Source organism: Lagopus muta, chromosome 7 (genome assembly GCF_023343835.1).
Source record: "Lagopus muta isolate bLagMut1 chromosome 7, bLagMut1 primary, whole genome shotgun sequence".
NCBI lineage: Eukaryota > Metazoa > Chordata > Aves > Galliformes > Phasianidae > Lagopus > Lagopus muta.
The window spans coordinates 18818914-18834814 of NC_064439.1; the positions used below are offsets into that span (position 1 = coordinate 18818914).

Here is a 15901-nt window from a genome sequence, read left to right on the forward strand (position 1 = left end):
AAGTATAAAGTACAAATACACTGAAATCAATGGAATCTCTAGCACTTCAAGAGAAATTGAACAGGCTTCTAATTAGTCTCAGATTGAGAGTTACATTTGATTCCAGAAAGGAAACTTCTGTCAATTACTAAATATTTCAACAAAACTATTAATATAGAGAGAGCCAAGAACTTTGAACTTATATTTTCATAGTATTTACGTCTACTTTATTATTGGCATTATCATTATTTTCTTGTTAGCTTAAATGCAGTGGTGACAAAAGAACAAATGCTTTATCCTGTATCAACTTTCTAATTCATGATGCCTAGAATTGTAACACATAGAATCACAGACTCATAGAATTTACTAGATGTGGATTTAACTTTCTTCATAGCCACCCTTATGGTGCCATGCTTTGGAGTTGTGATCAAATCCACTTTGATAACATACTGAAATTTTAAATGATACTGAACAATGTTTACACAACATCAAGGTTTCTGTTTCATCCTCTGCCCCTCCAGGTGAGGAGCATGGGAGCAGGCAAGAAACTAGGAAGAAAAGCAGTCAAGATCTAACTGACCTGTATAAACCAGAGAGATGTTCCATACCCTATAAATGTCATGTTCAGTAATAAAACTCGGGGGCTGTTTTCCAGGGGTTGCTATTTCTCAGGGATTGGATGAGCATCAGTCAGCTGATGGTTGATGATTCCTTTTGCAACACTTGCTTTTATTTCACTTGCAGCCTGGTCTAGTATTAGGAATGGAGGTTGATGGCTCTGCTGGTGGCAGGGGGACTGGAGCTTGATGATCCTTTAGGTCCCTTCCAATTCAAGTCATTCTATGATTCTATGATATATTTAGCTGTCCATTTATTTATTTACTATTGTTAATTTTTTTCTTAACCCATGAACTTCCTCAGTTTTGTCTGCCCTATTCTTTTCCCAGTCCTGTGGTGGGAGATGAGTGGGCAGCTGTGTGAAGCTGAGCTGCCTACTGAGATTAACTAACAACACTGGTTTTGCAAAGAGTAAAGTGTTTAAATGCAGGGATATATCAGTCATACATTGTTTCATTGCTTTTGACACGCCTTCTCATGGATTTCCAATTTAAGAAATTTAATTTTACTTAAGATTAGTTTTACTCCACCACTGTGAGAAAAACTAAAAATCAGAAATGAATCTCTTATATTTTGAATAATAACTAGTAAGATGCAAATAAGTTTTCTTATGTGATGCATGACTGTCAAGTTTTATTTTCACTTGTTATTCTCAAATACTATAACAATGTGCAATCATAACACAGCTGTGAATATTCTTCTGTGTTTTCATATGATATTTATGCTTTAAAAAACAAAGATAATAAAGTAAACTAGGTGTAGTTCTTTAACTTTTGGAGTATGCCACATAAAATCATTTGCGGACATAAAGAAATATAGTGCTATTCAATGTAGACACTTGCAGTTTTAAGAAGAGTGGAAAGACAATCACTTAAAGGATTTGCTCTCTGAAAAAAATAGTGGAGGATTTACACAGAAATAAATTATTTCTAGTTTGGGTTCTATATTTTTCTACATTCCTATAATTTCTCAATATATACCTTTTAATAGAAAATATTCTTCATTGAAAATGTATTCTCAATCAAATTTATCGGGTATATATTTTATCTGCATTGTGAAATTGTTAATTTTTAATGTTAGCAAAGACACAATGAACACAATGTTTCCAGACAAATTTTGTTCCAGAAACTCAGAAGTGCTGATCTTTCTATTCAAATGGCTAAAATCAAGTGTCCCAGTAGCATATTACAGAGGAATAAAACAAAAACAAAAAAACAACAAACGTAATTTCATACCTACATGAAAGTCCCTTGTGTACATGTTAACTAAGCACGTTATTTTCCATCTTTTCCCTCCCTATTTTTCTGAGTGACACTTTCATAATGCAAATTCACACCCAATATAATCTGATTAACAGTGAATTCAGTCTAGTATGTGGGCTGACTCTAGTTTCATTAATAAACCACTGTATTTTAGTGTTGCAAAATGACACTTTAATAGAAAACTAAGTACCTGAACAGCTGGACTCATCAAGGCTGAAGTCAATGCAGTCTGCAATGCCATTACAACGCTGGGAGACTGCTATGCATTGATTTGTTGACATACATAGCAAAGAACCGTGGAAACACTCTGTAAGGGCTGAAAGGAAAAGTAACATGACAATTATTGTCAGCTGTATTTCCTTTTATCACTGTTTAAAAAAAAAACAAACACCAAACAACAACAACAAAAAAAAAAAAAAACTAGCAGAAAACTTCATTTGTACTTTAGTTTATAAACTTGGATCCACGTGACCTTTACAAGCTTTCATCTTCAAAGTCACAAAACTTTGCTATTTAGTGGACAAATAGGTAAACAAACACAGTACACAGATGTTACAGAAGCTAGATTTTCCCATGTTATATTTCTGAAGTAATCACGGGCATATTTGCTTAAACTATTATCAGAGTAAGTTGAAAAAGCAATGAAAACCTGTAAGAAACTACCACACAACACATTCAAATCCCAGGCATAAGCTAGGGAAAAAAAAAAAAATTTAAACAGAAAATAAAAAGTTGACATAGTATAGCTTCCTTTTATTGTGAGGAACCAAATACTAACAGATATTTAGTGAAGAAAAAGTAAAGGAAAGCTGTACTGAAATACCTGAACTTTCACACCTTTTTAATTCCTGGGCATTTAATTGTCTTTTCTAAGTTTGTCCAGAAGAATTATGAGGGAAGAATCTTGATGGAATCACGTAAGCCATAAGGTTCTGAGTACAGGATTATTACTGCATCACTCATATACATGAAATATGCAGTGGTCCTACATCCTCCTATAGAAGAAAGCATCATTTTATCTAACACAGTGCTCTCTTACACTGCTTTCAACTATTATATTTAAAGGTTTTTGTTTAGCTAGTATGAGCTGAACTCTCTCAATATGAATGCAAATCAGAGGAAATTCTGATTCCATTGAAGTTAGATGTATTCATAATAAACTGGAGTAGAACCAGAGAAAGAATCTAGAAAAATTTAAAATATCCCAGTGCCACATCTGTATTTCATACTTCTTTCCTGCTCATGGGTTCAAGAGCCAATGCACACAGCAGTGAACATCCCAGGTACGATAGCCAAGCTGCTAAAAGCTATATCAGTCCCACTCCTAGATAAAATGTAAATCTCCAGCTTATGTATATCACAAAAATATGCACACTTAAAATGGTGCAGCTCAATTTTATACATACATTGCCATTTTTGACACTCATAAATAACTATGAAATTGCTCATGTAAGTAAAGGTTTGTGGGATCAAACATTCTAGTTACATGCACTAACATATGTTAAATTCTGAAGAAAAATCTGGAGAAGAACGTTACTTTGCTTCAAAATTTAATTAATCTTTCTGAGACATTTTAAGTTCTGACTGATTTTAAACGATCACAGTACTCTTCTATGACTGGAGAAGTCACTACAGAGAAGAGCAAGATAAAAGCAAGAACAACAACAATCTCTTCTTACCGCACTGGACCAAATTGAAGCTCTCACTTGTACAACAGCAAATACTTCATTCTTAATAAATGGAATTCATACTTTGTCACTCAGTCATAGACATACATTTTTCCACTTCCTCCTGTTATGCAAAGAATCTAGATTCTGTTCTATAACAGTGCCTTTGCTCTATATGCTCTCATTCCCTTTACCACTCAGTCCGGCCAAATAGGTCTTGGCAAGTACGAAAAATAACAGATTACAGCATCACTCCAGTCCTGTGGTGCTTCTCATGACCCACACTTGTAGCATAACCTACCATCTATCTCAGGATTTTGTAAGCTAGCCAGAAAATAACTGACAGTCCCATGCCCTCTGTTGCACTTTCATAACCAAATAACAATCTCATACTTATTTTGTGTGTAACAGATCCAAATGCTGGACATTTGCAATTTGGGGCATGATGTTCCAATAGTAATTGGACTAGTTTGGTAAGTGCTCATTTGCACACAGATATCCAGCCTGTAAAAATAATTGTTTGTTCAGATGAGAACTTCAAGAGAAACAAAGTTGTAAATTTGACATAAAACATACTTTTAAACTTAGTAACTCTTCATATGTTCTTTAGACCTTGTACGCCTGTACTCAAGAGACATCTCAAATGTGGATATAAAGTACTGTTTATGGTTTGTCAAATATACTACAACTAAAACAGATTCAGTTCCTGAATTTTAACTCACAGTGAGGGTTGTGGTAAGAAAGTATGCATCTTATTTTTGACATTTTGTTATTATTTCCCCTAGTTCTGGACTCGCTGCTGGACTTAGGCTTGAAGACAAGATAGAAAAATGTTAATTATTTTTAGTTCATTTATAACTTCTGTGGTTTTGAAGTGCTCCTTTACTCTGAGCAAATTTATGGCACTGAGATTTTTATGTACTGACAGAGGGAACATTCATAGCAATTAATCTGACTGTTAAATACTTTCCACAGATCTGGCATCTAATATTGCTTACTGTTAAGATAATTGAAAATAACCTCAAGCTTCCCACACCAGTTACTCTTTAACTTTGTGAGGGGTCTTCAAGTGTCTTTGGGATAAAAATATTGAAGACAGACAGCAATAACAGCAAAGATATTAAAGTCAAAACATCAGTTTTTCACCTATATTTCATTTTCTATGTTCAAATTAAAATTCTTGTAAGAATAAAAGTATCACAGCCCACTTGAAGTTATATAATTTAATATCTACGAGGTAATTAAAATTTACTATAACCACAGCAGATATATAACTACATAGGACCACTACAGAGAACTGGAAAATAATTGTTCCTTGCTATTAGCACTTGGGTCAAATACTGCTGCATCTAGTAAAAAAAAAAAAAAAAAAAAAAATACAAACACCATTGATGTTAATATTTTTATTTTATACCCTTACCACTATGATAAACTAACTTAAAAAATAGATTAAGTAGGTGAGCTAAAGTACTATTCATCACAACAGTGGCAAGAGGGATGCCCAAGTAGAACATAACTGGAAAACAATTCCAGGAATATTTTCATTAAAATTAATTAGCAACAAAATCCACTAGAATAGTACATACAATATACATAAAAAAAATACCATACAACTTAACTGCTGAATGAACTCCATGGGAAATTCTGCCTGCACAAACTATGCAGCAAAGCAGTTCTGTGGTAGAGATAGTGGTAGTAGAGAACTGACTAATGCATTTTTTGTTTGCTTTTCTTTGCCCTGGTCTTCTTTGGGGTTTTATACGTAATTTCTGCAGCATGTAGAGATAAATTTATCTGATGCATTCCTGAATTCACTTGCCAGAATATTTTTGGCCATTTATTTTTACACTTACATGAATGAAATTGCTAAAGGACATGGCTCATACACAGTGGAAGGTGCCAGTAATTGCTAAATGCATATTTTTAAAAATTAGCAAGAACACTAAGACAACAAAAACTCACAGACTGCTGATTAAAATACTATTCTCTGTTCATAACTGCTTAGAAAAAAAAAAAAAAAGAATTTCAGGTTTCTCAAAAATCTGCAGAAAATCTCCCAATCTGTTATTATAATAGTGGACATAGGCTGAACTTAATAGCAAAGGAATCACTGATTTTACAGATTATGCAAATATTTCAATAAACTAAACAAAAACTGTTAGATATTTCCTTTTCCACTCTCATTTTTCCCCACTGACAAACATGCATGGCATTTCACAAGTTAAAAGTAGACAGCTAGAGATGAAATGCTGTGCTCTCATAATGTACAAATTTTGGTGGGAAGACTGAGTGAGTGACAGTAATCATCTTTTCACTGCTTTCCTTCCAAACCACCACTAACCACTTACATTCTGCTTTGCCCTGCAAACAGTACCTTCATAGGAAAAATGAAATATGTTGCTCCTTTTGCATTCTCATCTCATATTGTCAAAACTTACATGTTTGTATAACCAAAACTGAATTTTGGAGTACCAATATGATTACAGATATGAATGAGTTCCCACCTCACTCACAATTCCTCAGTATGCCATAGCTATGGAAAATGTTTGTTCTTTGAGAAGACCAGGACTTAATTTCCCCTCATTCTCTGTGCTTTGCTTAGAAGTCAAAGCAATGAAATGATATCTCAGTTGTTTAGAAGCACTCATTAGCTACTGTGGTCTGGCACTGGGATGTACATTTACTGTGATACAACAGAACTCTCCAGTTGAGGAAGGATTGAAGAGGCAGGATTGAATGAAGATTAATGAAGTGAGGTGTTTTTGATCTTGGAGGAAATAGAATTTTCACATGTTTTGGAGGAAAGCAAACTTTAAGGCCTCTCACAAAACTGCATCTTCCACCAACAGAACCTCATGTACAGATAGGCTGCAAAGTCTGTGCCAGTTTATATAAAAACATCTTTTTAAAGAAATTTCTTGTGTGCTGGCCTACTTGTACATTCCCTAGTTTTGATCCAAATGATTGAAGAACTATAATTTCTAGCCTACTGGAAACTGATATATTTTTTTCTGATCAGGATGAAAAATAAAATGTTAAAAACTTTTGCAGAATGAAAAGTTTAGGGAAAAATTGTCTGTATGATCTATGGAAATAAAAGCAGCAATTCTTCTAATTATTAACAGAAATACAAAGCAAATCTTTTCAAGCATTTGTCAAAGTCAATAACCAGGGAACAGAAAAGCATAAACAAAATTACTTGCAAATGTAGAGTGTCTCTCCAGGTAACACATTACAGGCAGTACAATGTCTTGACTTGACTAGAGAATGCTGAATTTTTTGCTACTCTTCATTATGTTACTCTTTTTCATGTCACTGTTTTGGGAAAGAAAGTTAGCGTGGCTTTAACAAGCGCAATGAAATTAACTTACGGCATCCAACTTCATCTTCATTAAGCAGGCAGTCAGGTACACCATCACATTTTAGGAGAGCTGGGATGCAGCCTTTGGAAGGACACAGGAATTCTGTTGGTTTGCAGGAATTTGAAGGCATAGTGCTAGGGGTCATTGTGGGACAATTAATTTCATCACTTCCATCCAAGCAGTCTTCAGCCCCATCACATTTTGCATTGAGAGGCAAACACTGCTGCACATATGCGCATGGGAACTGGTCACTACTGCAAGTTGGAGGCCGTGGTGAAGCTGGTCCTACAAGAAAAAAAAAGTGAAAAAGTGAAAGATCAGAAGGAAATATATATATATTTTTTCCAGTAACCATCTATACTACATCTGAGAGGAACACAGGTGCTACTGGGCAAGACATTGATTTTTAATATAATATGTGTTTTTTTAAAGTAAAATAATAAGTATAAAAGCACAGCTCGAAAGTAGAGTACATACATAAAAAACACTTTGCTATACCATATTAACTGCTGTATATTCTTGCTGTTCCTTCTAAAGCTCAAATCCAGTATTTGTTTTCATCCTGTTATTGTCTGTGTTATGTCCATATAGAAAGGTTAATACTAAAGTGTTAGGGAAACTTATCTTTTACTCACACAAAGGGTGGTGATGCACTGAAACAGGTTGCCCAGGGAGGTTGTGGATGCCCCATCCCTGGAGGCATTCAAAGCCAGGCTGGATGTGGCTCTGGGCAGCCTGGTCTGGTGGTTGGTGACCCCGCACTTAGCAGGGGGGTTGAAACTAGAAGATCATTGAGGTCCTTTCCAACCCAGGCCATTCTGTGATTCTATGATTCTATATCAGAAAACATTTTGAAATATCTTGACAACCGTCAAGATCTTTCTCTACTTGTATACTGAATAGACAAAAAACTTTTCAAAGACTACATAAGTGTAGATCAACAAGAAACATATTTCCCACAAAGCTATTGTCTACAGTAAGGTCTGAACCCTCATAAAACAATAAAAGTTTTTCATGGATATAGTTTATTATCACTCTGATTCTGTAGCTTAGTTTGACTTATTAGATAGTTAAATAATAATAAAAAATAGATTAAATTTTCCAGACTACATCTAAAAAGAAGACAACAGTAACAACAACAACAATAATAATGACACTTGACTGAAGAAGAAATATTCCCTCCCTGCCTCCCTTCCTTTTGTTTTTCTGGAAAATATACTGGAAAAGAACTCTGTGGTCATTTCCACAAATTAATTGGAGACATTTAAGCTTCCATTTATTCCTATCAAAACTACTGCAACTGAATTTTACTAACAGAAACATCAGAACTACTTATGAAAGCTGAATTTTAAGAAGCTGGTTGCGCTAATAAAATGTTCTTCACACCACCAGTGTCCCCCAGGGGAGCAAAGTTAAGGAGTCTTGCAAATTGATGTGCAGAGAAAAGAAAAATCTATGTGATTTCACTTCTGCATTTAATCATTTTCTAGGTCCATTTACATCAGACAGATAAAGAAAATAATTAATATTGTGATTGTTGCAGACAGGAAGGACCATCTAGTGTTACCACATCTGCAAAAGGTGGTAGTTTTCCTATTGGCAGCCTGAAGCAGAGCAGATCAAGTAAAACAGTTCATGGTGGGTTTCAGAATGCCTTCAGAGAAGGTGCAAGCATTACTCACTAACTTCAGAAGTCAAATGTTAAATCTTCATGAAGGCATGGCACACTGTAATGGAATACATGGATTTTTGCATTACTTTGCTATTTTCAATGCACTGGGCATCAGAGTCCGATTGTGGCTGTTTTTATAATATCTATATCACAAATATTAATAGTATTTGGTTCAAAGAAAAACTACTACTACATTCAGACAAAATGTATACATAATATTAGTTTATGATCTGGTCACTCGCAAAACAGTTACAAGGAAGAAGAGTTCAAACCCTGTCTATCCTTGACCCTTACTACCTTAGCAATCTTTGACCTTCATGTTGACTGTCTTCAAGTCAGATAATCATAAGTGTAAGCCTTATGCAAAATAATATTCCTGACATCATTTATATTATTAGTGATGTTAAATATTTTCATGCTGTCAAAAAAAGATGTATTCCATATATTGTTTATAATCTCCACAAAAAACAATAATGGATTTCGACACAGTAAAAATAATAACCTAGTATATACTTTTTTTTTTTTTTTTGGCTTGTCAGTATTCAGAATTAAATCACAAATCTACTAAAAACCTATACTTTTAAAAGGGATTGAAAGGATTTCTTTTGCGTGATATATTGCTACAAACGTGTTATTCTCACTTTCACTTATTCTACTTCAAAATTTGTATATAAGGCCATGACTCTGCCATGATATCTGGAAAACATACGGAAAGTCACTGGGAGAAGTTATTTATTTCCGTATTGACGAAAACTTGCAGTATTAAATATAGAGCCAATCTTTATTAAAAATGAATCCTTATACAATTTTATTTTGCTCTTGAAAAAAATAAGTTATTAAATTAGATAACATTATTTGCCTTCTGTTATTACGACCCCTTTTCCTTGTAACTCCTACAAGGTACTTAGGTTGTGAAAATGACTTATCCTGCAGTCAGTTCCACTAAGGGATGCACTTCTGCAGTTGTACAGCATAGTTTCGATTTGTCTATGTTCTTGCACAGTGGAAATTAACCACACATAATTTCTTAGGAAATTGCAATTAAAATTGCAACTACACTGTTACTACATTTGTCTTTCCTATAGTCACTTGATGTGGGAAAAACAGCATTTGTAGCATATTTGTGAAGATTTTTATCTCACTTTCATTCCCCTCGCCCCCTGTATCTAATGTATTAATGATACATTTGCTAGTAAATAGTTGCCTGATTTTGTTCTGCAATAAAATTTGAAATCTATCTTTAATTCAATAATACATAAACGCACTGCTATGAGTCTTGCATGCTAAATTGTCTTCAGGCTTTGTAGCACTGATTGTTTTAGCCTTATGGTTCCAATCTCAGAAAGTGCTTATGCATGCACATGATCCTATTTTAAATTCAGTAATTAAGCAAATACTTGGGCGCTTTAATAAATCAGGGATTATTTTTTTTTCTACAATGATTTTCAATTGTTATTAGAAAATAATGCATAGAAACAAGTTCTTCCTGACTTGCATACAAATTATTTTAGAGTGTATGGAATTCACCAAGAGCAGTGAAGACGCCTCCAATTTGTGACAGAGATTAATTGAAGAGGAAGGCTAACTGAAGGTCTTGTTAACTCTGTTCTATGTTTTCAGTACATTAAGAAAAACCCAAAGCAAAACCCTGAATTTAGATCAGGACAATAAATAATTTGGAAACATATGTCAAAGGCCTTAAGAATATCATCTTGCATAATAACTCACATTTAAGTATTTAAATTCAATATCTGCTTGGTTTCAGATGCAATACAAAGACTATACACTGGATGACATTTCTTAAATGATTGTAATTTCCATGATCTGCAAAATCTACTCCTCATTTCAATCTAGTTTCTTTACATAAAGCAGGATATAATTTTCTTCTTAATTATAAATAAACCGTCTGCTAAAAAAAGTTTGAAAATTTATAAAACATTGATTTATATATATCTGTTAAAGCTGACTAATTGGAATATGCAAATCTAAAAAAATCATTAATAAACTGAAAAGAAATCACAAGCAACATATCATTAATGCAAAACTAATTAGTTACATTTAAAGCTGCTATGTAACTATTTATATTAGGCTCATCATTGCATATGTACTGCTGGCATATTTCATTCTTAACAGTGGCAGTATTTACTGTTTCCTTGTTCACTAGGGAGAACTAAACTAAAACGTTACAATGTTGACATTGCAGTGTGGTTACAGGGAAAAAGAGCTGATGGTAATGTAAGAAATATCTTCCATGGTCATGAGCTACACAAGGGTGTACTCACCTTTCTCAGCCTTAAAATCTAACTTTAAACTTCTGTACGTGTTTGAACAGTATACCCACTCTACAGATATATATGATGAGGTTTGTGTAAACAGTAGACAAAGAGATACCACTCTACCAGCATCCTTGCACTTTGAAGAGAAAATGGGTAGCTGTGCATGGTGGTTTCTTACTGATAACTAACTCAAATCCAACACAGCATTGTCTCACTCCCCTTCCTCAAAGAAACTGAGGAAGAAAATACAATGTAAAAGGGTTCACAGGTTGAGATAATGACAGGAAGATCACACACCAATTGCTGTCATGGACAAAACAGATTCAGGGAGACTATATAATTTATTGTCTGACACCAAGAGAACAGAGCACTGAGAAAAATATAAGCAAACTAACACTAACACCTTCCTCTTATCCACTGTCTTCTACCTCCTCACTACAAGGGGCAGAAGAAATATGGAATGGGGCTGCGACCAGTCCATAACACTTTGTCTCTGCTACTCTGCTGTGAACTCTCTGCCCCTGCTCCTTGTGGGGTCCCTCCTATGCAATCCTGTCTTTCCTGTACCGATCCTGTGTGGGCTTCCCATAGGCTGCATCTCTTCAGGCACTGCTCCAGCACTGCACCACAGGCAGACACTCCCCCAACCCTCCTGCCACACTGTCAGCTGCTCCCCACAGGCTGCAGCTCCAACCTGAGGCTGCTCCTACAGAGACTGTCCTGAACCTCCTACAGACACATCCTCTGCTGCTCTGTGGGCTCCTTCATGGCTGCACTTGGAGATCTGCTTCTTGTGGTGCCTGCTCCTCCATGGGCCTCTCCCAGGCTTTAGGGAACTTCTGCACTGCACCTGGAGCAGCTCCTACCCTCTTTCTGCACTGACCTTGGTACCTGCAAGGATGTTCTCAGTTATTCAATCCTCTCTCCAGCTTCTTTGTGCAGCGGTTTTTCCCTTTGTTAAATCTGCACTCCTAGAGGCACCAACAGCATTGCTCTTGGCTTAGATCTGGCAGTAGTTAGACACTTTTGGAGCTCTGGCTCTTATCTGACACAGGGCAGCTTTTGGGCTCTGCTTACAAAGACAACCCCTGCTGCTCCCCTCTAATGAAACCTTGCCATGCAAGCCCAATACACTAAGATGGATATAAAAACTAAAAATCTTATACCAAATTTTGTATGTACTGCTTCATGAAGTGTAATAACTACAGCTGCATATTCCCGTCTTTCATTGTTATCAGATAAAATGGGTGATTTTACAGATGTTTTTATTTCAATGTGTTAATCACCAAAACATCTTTTATACTACATCGAGTTCAGGAACTGACGATTTAGAAATAAGGAGCCTATACCGTGTGAAAAGTCTTTAATGAGTGAAGTGCTCATGGTCTGCAACACAGTTATATATTTGTGGAATGTGGATTTATTAAAAACAATGAAATGTTTTACCAACTTTCTGTATGCAGATGAAGATTTTCTGTGTGCAGATGCTCTGTTACACAGTTCTTTTTGTGGTCCATGTTGTGTGACTGGGCACACAGCATTGAGCTCGTTTCCTGACAGCATGCCAGGTTTTACCGCATGCCATATGAGTCCAGCCACTGGAGATAGTGTAGCCTCTATTACTCAAAGGATGATATAATACAAATATTTGTACATCATAGTTATTAGTACAGTCAGAGACAAACAAGAATGCTTATCTTACATGGAACAAGATCTCCATGCCATGTATTTCTTTTCTGCCTGCCTTGTTCAGATGCCAAGATCTCTAGTGCAGGTAGGTCTCCATAAATATTTATGCACCATCTATGACAGTGAATTCTAATTAAGACTAGTAGCCAATGGTATTAAAATCAACACCAGAAAGCATGAAATAATGTTACCACATGCTATTATGCAGCATTAGCTCCGTTGTATCAGACTTTGCTTTAAAGTCCATTTAGGTAAATTGAAAGACTTATTGATTTTAATGGGCCTGCATCAGACCCTTGAGAACTAACAATCTGTCTGATACATTTGCATAATTTACCTACTAAATCTAAAAAAAACTGGGGACATATTAACCATAGCTAGAAGAGTCAAAAATAAACTCCTCCAATAGTTTCCATTAGATGAGAGTATAAATTAATTACAGGTCCAATCCAGTGCATTAATGAAGTAGAAATCAGTGGTAATCTTTGCTTTCACTTCAGCGCACATTGGATCAGAGCATAAAATCAGCTCATTCAGGATCTACAGGGAAATAACATTGTTTAAAAAATTCATTGCACTGAACTTACTCAAATACTACTACAGGTTATCTGTGAGTGTTTATTTGTGCCAGTAAAGCTTCTGCTAGAAAATAAAATGTAACATCAAAGCTTGTATAAAGACAAAAAGAAAAGGTAAAAGATTTAGTGCAGAGAAAAGAGAATCAGGACAGATTCAGAATCATAGATTCAGAATCATAGATGGGTTGATAACACAATGCCATGCTAACTCTTTTATTTCTCAGCTTAACTTATAATGAAAGGTAATTTGTACAGGTCCAAATTTAGCATCATCTGAGAGGAGCATCCTGGTAAGCTCTACCTAATTTGATAAATCTCAGCTTGTGGTTAAATCTTGTTGAAGAGAAAGCTAAGTCTTACCTAACAAAGATTCTGAGGATTTTCTTCTCTCCAATGTAGTGCAATGATTATTTTTTTCCCCAAAATTATTTCCCTATCCCACTTAGAAAATACATTGAGTTTTATGAACAAAGTAAGCAAGGTAAAGCGTCATCTCTGTGATTGAAGCCCTTTTTTTTGTTGTTGTTGTTTGGTGTAAACAGATGGTTTGGGAGACTCATAATTAATGAGACAATTCTCATACACTATTAATAAATCCAAAGACTTTTATTTCCCAAAAGGCATCTAGTTTGAATCAGAAGATTTCAATATTCTGTGCAGAGAAGCACTGAAAGGCAGAGAGAAATAAAAAGTTTTAAGCCAATATATTATATTTATTTATGCACAATATAACTCCATTCAACATTTGACGCTAATTATGCTAGTTTATGCACTCTATCTCATATTAGAAGTATTCCCTGTTTCCCTTCCTGTGAAATCAGCAAAACTTGTGGCTTCACTGCCAGATAAGTGCACTGAAAGATACTGAATCAGGCTGAAGAATCTCCCTGAGGTGTTAAACTGAGTCATAATTTCTTTTCTTTATAAATGCAGAAATGTCCTATCTCTGCCAAGCAAAGGGGATATATAAGACATTCTGATTTGTTTCAGGGAGAGACTAACTAGAGAAACTATTCACAAACACCCCCAAGCCCTCTATCACTTCCTTGCTTCCCTCTTCCCCTCCTTTTTTTTATAGAGGCATACTTCCCCTGAGTCATATCTCACCCTTGAGGAGGGAGAATCCCTGAGCTCTCAACCTGCTTAACTACAAGCATGAGTAGACAAGCTAACAATGATTCTCTTGGCTCTGCAACTTAGAGAATTCAGTTAAATGTCCTCTACAGAGCTTTTCCCCATGATCTGATGTTGTACTATGTGCAGTTCAAGCACTTAACCATTCCAGAGTGTTTCATGTTCACACTTGGGGATGTTCAATTTCAGAGACAGATCATAAAATCCCTTTAAGCCTTTGGCAGAATCTATCACATCACACACAACACACACATGTAGAACCTTCAGCAAAACTTTTCAGGCTGTTAGATAAAGGTATGAATTATGGGCCTTTCTTATAAGACCCAGTGAAATGAGATCTACATAAAGTGCCACAGGGCTTTACTACGTTTAATGAAGAACTCTTAGGAGCAATCTGCATTCTGCTGTGTTTTTGTTATGAACATTCATCTGAGACGGTTTCTGTTAAAAAGATGTCTGTGGTAAAGTCCATTTCCTTTCAGCTTGAAATAAGAAAACATTCTGCTGTTCCTGCCCTTTGGGATCCTCTCCTCTTTACTCTTTTGGGTAAACACAGATATTAGGCAATGCCTAATTCTGCTTTTCTTAGGAGGTCAGTGGAAATTATTTTTGTTCTGAAGGAACTTCAGGACTAGGTCTGTCAGACACACATTTTCTGTGACACCTGAAACTACAATATAGAGAAGTCTTGAAGAAATTCTAAGAGGCAGAAGAGTGAATCATCAATACTTAAATACTGCTTTTATAGTTTTCAAGGCCTATAAGAGAAAACACTGAACAGCTATTCTGCTTGTGAAGATAAACTTAGATTCACACAAGCATCAGAATATATTTTGTACTAAAAATTTGCTGGTATTAAGATGGGAAATTCAATTTTCAAGGGTAAAAAAGCAGTGAATCACTATGCTGAACCTACATGTGGCTTGGGAAAACAGTCAGAAATGGCTGGCAGTGGGGAACGCATCATGGGAATGAATGCTCACTGCTCTCCCAGGCATCCACAAATGGGCACTACTGGAGGCACGTTATACAAGATAGATCTTTTTCTCGCCATGGTTAATCTGAAAATCTAAGTGTAACTGTACTAAATGATGTGATTTTTGTCACTTCCTTTATCATGGAACTTCTTTGCAATATTATCTCCTCTGGAAAGTAGGAAAGATCATCTGCAGGAGTAGATCAACTGTAGAGAAACAACACAGAGTTTTGTGCAATTCTGCCATGATCAGACGACACAGAGGCAATGTATCCTATTTGTGTTTGCTTACTTCAAGCAGTACTATTTAGAAGTGAAAGTTCACAGAGAGATGTTAAGGAGGGGCTAACAGGGTTACTGGAGAACTTCACCACATGACAGGTTGCAGCAGAAGTCAGTGATGATCACCATGAGGCATACCTTCTACCAATATACAATCTCCATAAGCAAAAATAATTTTTGCTTGGATGATCTCTGGAGTAGAGTACTGTTGGGAAATATAAAAACTTCACACACTATATCAGAAAAAAAGAGTGGTCTTTGAAACGTGGTAAGACTACCTTTCATTTAGCAGTTAATTCTGAACCAAGTTAGATTTTGTGCCTCTGGCAGCTGGCACTGCAGCTTCCTCCATGCATGAGCATCAGCTAGAAGTTACTTCTGTAGTAAGCCAGGGACTAGTTTGATC

The 15901-nt window shown here is 35.7% G+C and overlaps 1 protein-coding gene across 1 annotated transcript in view; it reads right to left on the minus strand.

The window, feature by feature from the left end:
- MALRD1 (MAM and LDL receptor class A domain containing 1) overlaps window positions 1-15901 on the minus strand; it is a 203587-nt gene that overhangs the window by 37807 nt on the left and 149879 nt on the right. Inside the window, exons 33-34 of the mRNA XM_048950504.1 lie at window positions 6898-7173; window positions 2050-2175 (exon numbers count right to left, since the gene is read on the minus strand). Of these exons, the coding sequence (XP_048806461.1) occupies window positions 2050-2175; window positions 6898-7173 (402 nt within the window). The remainder of the gene's footprint in view (window positions 1-2049; window positions 2176-6897; window positions 7174-15901) is intronic.